Source organism: Coenobita brevimanus, chromosome 14 (assembly GCF_032717465.1).
Source record: "Coenobita brevimanus isolate Jiangsu-jjx chromosome 14, ASM3271746v2, whole genome shotgun sequence".
Taxonomy (NCBI): domain Eukaryota; kingdom Metazoa; phylum Arthropoda; class Malacostraca; order Decapoda; family Coenobitidae; genus Coenobita; species Coenobita brevimanus.
In genome coordinates this window covers 3844963-3854254 of record NC_136967.1, presented here as the reverse complement: position 1 = coordinate 3854254, position 9292 = coordinate 3844963, and the positions used below count along the sequence as shown (strand labels likewise).

General features: G+C 41.9%; 1 protein-coding gene across 1 annotated transcript in view; it reads right to left on the bottom strand.

Moving 5' to 3' along the window:
- Positions 1 to 929: 929 nt before the first annotated feature.
- The window catches only part of LOC145417998 (uncharacterized), a 157894-nt gene continuing 149531 nt past the window's right edge, over positions 930 to 9292 (bottom strand). The window contains exon 17 of the mRNA XM_080286540.1: positions 930 to 1289. Within this exon, the coding sequence (XP_080142666.1) occupies positions 930 to 1289 (360 nt within the window). The remainder of the gene's footprint in view (positions 1290 to 9292) is intronic.

Sequence of the window (9292 nt, the reverse complement as noted above, 5' to 3'; positions counted from 1 at the left end):
CCAGAAAAGTATCGCGCAAGAGCGGTCCAGTGATAACCAAAATAACCATTACAACCCGTGATGTCTGTGAAAGATTGCTGAATACGTAAAATAACAATAATTACTACAGATGATGAAAATTATTACTAGGTAGTGATAGTAGGCATCTTCATGAAACTGTACGGCCACATGGAATATTGGCAGTTTTCTGAATCCATCGTATGTGGTTTTATTTATTTATTTTTTTTCACAACCTGCATCGATACCTTCTTGATCGACGGTACTTTTAGCATCGTTCAGTCGGTTGCTGGGCACGTGGACACACACCTCTTCATCTGTGATATACTGTAAGCATCGCAGTAGCAGGACTGTCTTCCGTACTTCCCATCTTCCCTTTCTTTTTTCCCTTCTTCATCCATCCTCGTTATTTGTGCTACCATTTAATGATCTCTACACTTACCCTTCGCGACTGTCCTTCTCACCTGCTCTCAAACATCACTAGGAATACATTACTCTGCCACCTGTTATGGAACATTGTTTTTCTCTACTCCAACTGGTCCAGGGCTCGCAACATTAGTACCACGCACTGTATACCATCTGTTGCCGCTACACGTCGCCTTTTCTCCTGGCCTTGCGTTGAGAAGCCTGCCACACTTCAATCTTCACCTAAAGTGGCAAGTGATAAGTTGATCCACCTCCTGACACTTCCTGGGATGGGCTTAGTGAATGTCGCCCGGAGAAACGAGCTTCATCATTCACTTCTGCTCTCCACTGCAACTTTGAATACGGGAGGAGTGGTAAAAACTGTATTCCTTCTGTTTTTCATATATACACATCCCATTAAGGGACCCGTAACCCACACTTAGCATGGTATTTATATCACTACCTCTACACTGACGCAGTTAACTAAGCAACCAGTTACGCCCTAAAGAAACGCCTTCATATCTATATCACGAGACGGCGGCAGCGTGGAGACTTTGTGCGAGTATAAGCGTCACAGCAGCCGACCAGGTCCACCAAGTAACCGCTAGTTTCGTGCTGCCGCTGATCCTCTGTGGGCTAGGAACGTTGTCCACCACCTCAGCCAGCACGAAGAGGGAGAGGCGTACATCGTGGTGGATCCTGGACTCGCGGCGCTGGAACATCTCTGCGACCCTGCTGGCGGGGCCTTGGCATCGGTCCCTCTCGTGCTGCAGCGCCTCCAGGCTGTAGGTGGCGTTGGCGGCGACCACCACGTTGGCGGGGACAAGGCGCACCTGCAGCACCAGGTTGTCGCTCGTGTACTGCAGCAGCTCCACACCACACTCCAGCTCCTGAGGGGAAACACCACACACAACACATCAAGTACAACACACAAGATATTAGTGTTACAGTTACATACATACATGCATGCATACATTTTACAGCTACATACATTCACGCATACATTTTAGATTTCATACATACATGCATACATGTTGAGGGGTAACTTGACCCTAAAATGAAGCAATATTGTCAACTTTTTCTGTACATCTTCCCAGTGGTTCCTTTTTGAAATACATATAATGGCATTTATTTTAGGCCTATGAAGCATTTAAAAGGCTCTTGTGCGTTTAAATGGCCGTGTGACGTCAGGAGGCATATAATTATTCACATTTATTTTCTTTCTTGTCACATGTAATTACTGCATTTGTTGTCCGATTCCGTATTTATTTATTTGTATGGTCAGTTTTGGGGATGAGTCGATGTAGGAAGGTCCCCAGGGTGAGTGGAGGTTTGGCCTTTTTCACCGGCCTGCTTTTGTGTTTTCCTTTTTTCTTCTCTCTGGATCCTGCTCGCTTAGTTGGGTTGGAATGATGATGATGATGATGATGATGATGATGATGATGATAAGGAGGAGGAGGAGGAGGAGAAGGAGGAGGAGGAGGGGGAGGAGGATTATGTTACAGTGATTAGTATTGTATTCATTTTGCACCAGGACTCCCACTTATTACATCATCCATGCACTATATATAATGAAAAACGTTTGTCCCAGCCCTCTGTAGCAAACGTTTAAACCCGCCTTGAGGAACGTTTAAGAGATCTCCTTTTGGCACCAGTGGCTCAGACGCTTCTTTTCATCCCTGCTGGCCTCACCTCCCCCGAGTGGAGTATTTCGGTGATTTTCATTTGCTGTCACTTTCCTGCGTCTCAGAAACTTGACACAATTATGGTTGCGAGAAGAGCAGCTAGGATTGTGTGTGTGTGTGTGTGTGTGTGTGTGTGTGTGTGTGTTTGTGTGTGTGTGTGTGTGTGTGTGTGTGTGTGTGTGTGTGTGTGTGTGTGTGTGTGACTCCTTGCAGTTTTCTCTCTTGGCTTTACTGAGTGGACTTGTTTTTATCATAGAATTACTGCCATTGTCTTTATTTCTGTCTTCTCCTCATAACTCTTGTCATTATTGCTCTCACAGTCGTAAGTATTTTCACTGCTGTCCTTCTCAAGTGAACGCAATTTATTAAAGTCGTAACTCGTCTTTATTCCCAGTTTATCATTATACAGTGGTAATTATCGTCTTTATTAGCCTGATAAAGACGACACATTATTCTCATCACGGCAATATTTATTTCCTTTACTAGCTGTATATAAATAAAATGTTTCTTAGGCTCTTTGGTGTCATCTCACAGTCTTACTATTTTTGTCAGTCTTTATTAGCCTGAGAGAGAGAGAGAGAGAGAGAGGACGCACTTTTTCCGTCCCGGAGGTTAATTTGCTAGAGAGAGAGAGAGAGAGAGAGAGAGAGAGAGAGAGAGAGGACGCACTTTTCCCGTCCCGGAGGTTAATTTGTCTGAGAGAGTGAGCGAGAGACTGCAGAAATAAAGCGAGAGACATCAAAAGCCGCCCAGCCCAAAACAGAGAGCCAGTTAGTGAGGATGGAACTTGCTGACGGGGTAATTGTGTTGAGAGAGAGAGAGAGAGAGAGAGAGAGAGAGAGAGAGAGAGAGTATAGGCTTGAGAGTGCTTTCTCTGAGGTCAAGCAGTCTTTCCTACATGCTACACACCTATATATGTCACTCTTTCGGCCCTGTTACCCACCGTCCATATTAGAGAGAAAGAGAGAGAGAGAGAGAGAGAGAGAGAGAGAGAGAGAGGGAGGGAGGGAAGAGTTCCACCAAGGATTTTTGTTTTTATTCAGACTATTGCCATACGACTTTATTCAGCTGAGGGAAATCTGTCGCCTTGAATTGATGAGAAATTACCTTGATTAAGCACAAACCTTTCATTCTGAAGAGAAAAATTGTACGTGTTTTAGTTGACCGTGCATTGACCGTACATTCCACGTGTTTTGTGTAACATAATTTACGTGTTTAGTTTCCCATAGATTTACCATAATTTACGTGGCTAGTTTATTATAAATTTGCGTATTTAATTTACCAAAAATTAACCATAAATTTTACGCATTTTAGTTTCCCATAAATTAACGTGTTCAGCCAAAAATTTACCATTAATTTACACCTTTAGTTAACCATAAATTTAAATGATTTAGGCACCTCAGATTTTCCCTAAAGTTACGTGTTTAGGTGACTGTAAATTCACGTGTCTTGATTAACCAAAAGATCACTAGGTTTTTCGCCAAATGTAACCCAGCCATGGCCGAGGACTGAACCCCCAGATCAGGTTCCGGGAAAGCTCAACTAATCCATAATCCGGTAAACCAGGGTAGTAAAAAAAAGAACCCATATTAGCCGTCCGAAAAAATACTCAGCTGGCGAACTTTTCCATCCATGCCGGTGTTCATCATGCGAGGGAAGGAGGGGAGGGAGGGAGTAGGAAGAAGGATGGGTGAGGGAGGGTGAGGGAGTGAGAGGTGAAATTGTAAGAGGCAAGAAGAGGGAGTGGAGGAGGGGAGTTGGGAAAAGGAAGGGTGAGGGAGGGTGAGGGAGTAAGAGGTGAGATTGTAAGAGGTAAGAAGAGGGAGTGGAGGAGGGAGAGGTGAGGAGAGAGGGGAGGAGGAGAGGGTGAGGGAAGGTGAAAGAGTGAAGGAGTGAGAAAATTGGGATTGTGAGAGGTAAGAAGGGGGAGGAGAGGAAAAGAGAGGTGAGAGGGGAAAGATCAAGAGTGGGGGATGAGAATAATGTAGGGAAAGATGACGAGGGAGGGAGACGCGAGGTGAAGGAGAATGAAGGAGAGGGAAAGGATGAGGAAGGAGCGAGGGAGGTGAAACTGGGAGAGGGTAGGAAGGAAGAGGTGAGGAGGAGAGAGGTGAGAGGGTGAGAGATTAAGGAGAGAAGAAGGAAAAAGGAGGAGGCGAGGAAGAAGATATGCGAGGAGGGTGAGAGATGTGTGAGGTGAAAAGGGTGAAGGAGAATAACGGTGTGAAGGAGGAGTGAGAGAAGAGTAAATTGAAGTGTTGGAGATGGAAAGTGGAAGGGGTGAGAGAAGCGAGGACTGTGAGAGGAAGGATGGAGGATGAAGGATGGGGGAAAAGGGAAGTGGAGAGAGTAAAAGAAAGGAGCGAAGATGAGAGGGGTGAAGGATGAAGAGGGCTGGAAGGAGTAATGAAAAGTGAGAGACTGGAGGACTAGGAGAAGGAGAAAGAGAAGGATGAAGGGTGAAGGAGAAAGAAGGATAGGAATAAAGGCGGTGGTGAAGGTGCTGAAGGTGTAATGGAAGGGAGAAGGAAATAACGAAGCAGGGTGGAAGAATGAGAGAGGAATAAAAGGATAAGGAAGAGAAGGGTACATGGTGAAGGAGGGGTGTAGAAGTGAGTGATGAGGAGGAAGATGCAAGATGAGAGGAAGAAATGAGAAGAAGCAAGGAGGCAGAGATATGAGGACCTGAAGATGAAAGGTGAATGAGGAAGAAGATTGATGTAAAGAAGGACGAGGATGAAGGATGAGAGGAATGAGGGTAAAGGAGAGAATGTGTGAAGTGCTAGAAATGAAGTGTAGAAGGGATGAAGAAAATGTATGTGTGTGTGTGTGTGTGTGTGTGTGTGTGTGTGTGTGTGTATATATATATATATATATATATATATATATATATATATATATATATATATATATATATATATATATGTATATATATATATATATATATATATTATTTATATGTATGTATAAGGCTTCATAAAAAATATACTTCAGGATAGAAAGCAAACTCCATAAGCTTCGTGGACAAAATAAAACAAAAATTTAAGAAATAATGTGATGAAGTAAATGACTTGAGAGGTGAAAGAACGTAACGCGATGAAGAAGGTAAAAACGTTGAGAAGGTCTTACGTAAATGTTGGCGTAAATAAGTAAAGGCATCAGAGAATACTTTTAACATCTTCCCTTCGATGACCTCCGTATTTTTTCTTTTATTTCAGCGTTCGAGAGACAGTTATATGTTGCTCAGAAGAGACCTTTTGAAATATTTGAGTTGATGAAGATTACTTTAACCTCTTCACTGTTAACCAAATTTAACACTAATTACACTAACCCAACCAGACCTAACCGAACGAGGAATAAAACTGATGGTTGCAGGAATATAAAGGAGGTGACCGTAGTTAAACAGTCAATGCTGAAATCTGAGAAAATGTGTGAGACATTGATGGGGATGGGGAGGATGAAGGTGAGAGGATCAAGGAAATTGGGATAATGATGAGAGAAGCCCGGACGTTGTGTCATTGGTTATTATTATTATTAATATTATTATTATTATTATTATTATTATTATTATTATTGTTGTTGTTGCTGTTATCATTATTGTTGTTTTTGCTGTTATTACTATTATTTTTTTATAGCCTACAGCCTCGTTATACAATGCAGCCGTAAAAGACGATAATAAAATGTGGTATTAGGTGTCAAAATCCTCTCTCTTTGTACTAGCACGGAGAAATAGTAACCCGTATCACCAAACCGTCAAATGTCTGGTGCAAGCAGCCTCGTACCTCCTATGAAACAAGAATGACGTGGTTGAACTAAGAGATCCATATCCACTGAATATTATTGTGAAAAAGATCGTGTGAGAACCGTAGATTTATATACCAATCCCGCGTCATCGTGTTAATTTAGTTGGCTGATGATGATGATGATGATGATGAGTAGGAAGAGGAAGAAGAGGAGGAGGAGGAGGAGGAGGAGGAGGATCATGACGTTATTGCGTTTTCATTTAACAAACGCGTGAACTTTATTGATGGAAACCTGTACACCCACATACGGAAATAAGCATTTTCTAAGGATCTGAATTTAATAAACTGTTCTAGCGATATTTCTAGTGCTATATTTGTTCTTCTAGTGAGGAATGAAGGTGCATCGATTCAGGTTGCATGTGTGAGTGGTCATGATTGCTTGCAGGTATTGGGTTGCAGATTTCTAGAGTACCCCTTCCTTCTGACACAAATTCTAATAATTCTAGCAGATGATATGATACGAGTAGTTATTAGTTAGTATTAATAGATGAATTAGTGTTCCTAAAACTGTATCAGTGAGAAAAAGACGATGTTTAATATCTTTCCCTCTTTTTTAAGATTTGGATGCACTGTCATTTACAATCCGATTATTTTTGTCTTTGTTTTAGCGCTCTTCCGTATATATAGAAAACGATTACTCTCTTTCATTATGTATATTTATATAATTTTTTTCCTCATGAAATTACGCACAAGTACAAAAAAGATAAATCGTACCAGGAAGTCTTTTTTTTTTTCTCTCTTATTCTCCCTTTTTATATTTTTAGCCTGCCTGACGTGTCCCCGTACCTGGCGCTTACATGACGAGACTGACGTTAGCGGAAGACAAAGTGTTATGACCGTGTTGTTGTCTTATCTCCCCCTTCCCTTCCCGCGCCCTCTCTCGCTTCCTTCCCCCGCCCCTCCCCCTTTCTTCCCCGGCCCCCCTCCCTTCCTTCCCTCGCCCCCTTCTCTTCTGTAACCCTCTGTTCTCCATCCCTGTCCTGCAGTTGCCTTCTCCACCCATCCTGCAAATACTCCCCTTTTTACCTTTGCAATCTTCCTTTCTCCCTCCCTCTGCACTATCCTCCACCCTCCCTCCTGCAGCTCGCCCCACTCTCTCCCTCTCCTGCTGCCCTTCTCCTTTCCCTCCTTCCCTCCTACAATTCCCCCTCCCTTCTTTCCCTCTGCAACTCAACGCCCTTCCCCTCCCCCTCTGCGATTGCCTTCCTCCCCCTCCGTCTGAATATACTCATTCTCTCTCCTTATGCACCTTCTCTTCTTCCCTCTCTGCACTTCGCCCCACTCCTCCCGTCTCCCTCTCCCTTTGCAGCATTCCTCCCCTCACCCACACCCTATGCAACTACCCTTCCTCCCTTCTGCAACTCGCTTCTTCCCTCTGCAACTGTCTCCCCCACCCCCTATCTTCAACTAGTCCCCTCCCCTTCTCTCTCACTCTGAAGCTCACACCCCTCTTCCCACCCCGCCCTCACCTCTTCCTCCCCCACTCCCACGCCGCCCCCACCCCCCTCTGCAACTACCCCTTCCGTCTTATTGATATCCGCACCGGTGACGTCACAAGGGCATAACCAGGAAGATCTCTGGTTGTCCTGACGTCACACGCACAAACACAAAGCCCTGAGTTTTTACCACTGCTGACGTCACGGTGGTATCACAAAAATTGTGTTTGTTTGCGATCGTGCCGGATAGGAACTAGTGCATTGATTTATATTATAGGGAATGTAGTAGAGGTTGGTTGGTGTGAATTGTCGTTGATGTAAAATGGTTATAAGGTTTTTAAAAAGATGTGAAAGATAATAGTAACAATATCAGGGGAGACAGATAGCAACTTTTGGCAGCGTTAAATTGAACATGTGTAAGATATATTGTTGAACTTATTGAACACTTAGCTGATTAATAAGTATAAGGTCTCGTATACTTGTCAGGTAAGGAAGCTCCCTAACACCTTTTCCCAGGCGATTTATTTTGCTTGTCACACCTAATTGTCTTCCACTATGTTGCATAAATTCTTCTCATATCACCATACTGTGCATAGTTAACGTACGAAAGGATATGAACCAGCCATATCCAAAAATAAATCGTTTAGGATGTGGTGCTAGGGAATCTTCTAAAGAGACGAGAATACGAGTACGAGTCAAGGGTCTTTATACTCGTCCCTCCCTAGCACCTCTTCCCTAGCGATTTATTTTTGGGTACTGCTGTTTAATATAATATAGTTCGTTATGTGTGAAGAGTATGGTGATATTAGAATGACTAAAAAACAGAGGGGGATAGCAAGGTGCAATTAAGCAAACTAAATCGCTTAGGAAGAGCTGTTAGGGAGCTGTCTTAACCAACGAGAGTACAAACTAAACTTTAACGATGAAGAAGGAAAGATATTAATGGCGGTGGGGAAAATGAAATAGAAAAAATAGACTCTTAATAACAGTGGAAGGTCGGATGTTTTTCTTTTTTCATTGGATTTAGGAGGGAGTCCGTAGGTGCATTATTGTGGTTATTGAATATTGAAGATATTGCGGTGAATTAATAGCATAATAAAGAATAGGGATAACGATGGTGGAGAGGTGGAGTTAGTGAAAGTTAACTGAGCCAAGGTGGTTATGTTTTTTCGGCGTTGGTTTGTATGTCCGTTTGTCTGTTTGCAGATTTACTCAAAAAGTTATGAACGGATTTTGCTGAAAGTTTTTGGAGAGGATGAGTATGGCCCAAGGAACATTCCATTAGATTTTGGTGGTGATCCGGATCCAGGTATTTTTTTGAAAGGATTCTCGACCATTGCTGGATAGTGGCAGTTTCAACATATTTGCTTCTGACTCGATAAATAATGCCTACAATGCTGGCACAAAAATTACAAGATACAAATGGGGATTATTGAGCCTTGGCGGAAGTTTGCAGTCTCGGTTTGCTCTTGTTATTCTTGTCATGGAAGTAGGGAGATTGTCTGATATGATTTAATGATGGTTATTATAATTTAAGATTTAATAATAATAACAATAATAATAATAATAATAATAATAATATTGATAAAGTAATAATAACAATAATAAAATTATTATTATTATTATTATTATTATTATCATAAGTAATACTGTATATGAATTTGTTGTTAGCCTACTGAGTAACAAACTGTGTGGTTGTGGTAATAATACTAACAATAATAACATAATAATAATAATAATAATAATAATAATAATAATAATAACGATAGTACTTGGTAGTAGTAGTAGTAGTAGCATCAGTAAAAATAATAACATATGCATTTATAATTATCAGATATCGAACGTTTTTGCAGAGATAAAGAATAATAATAACTAATAATTAATAACAGCGAGCATTAGTGGTAGTGGTAGTAGTGGTGGTAGTGAAGGTAGGAGAGAGTTACCAGCAAGATTTATTATTGTGGTT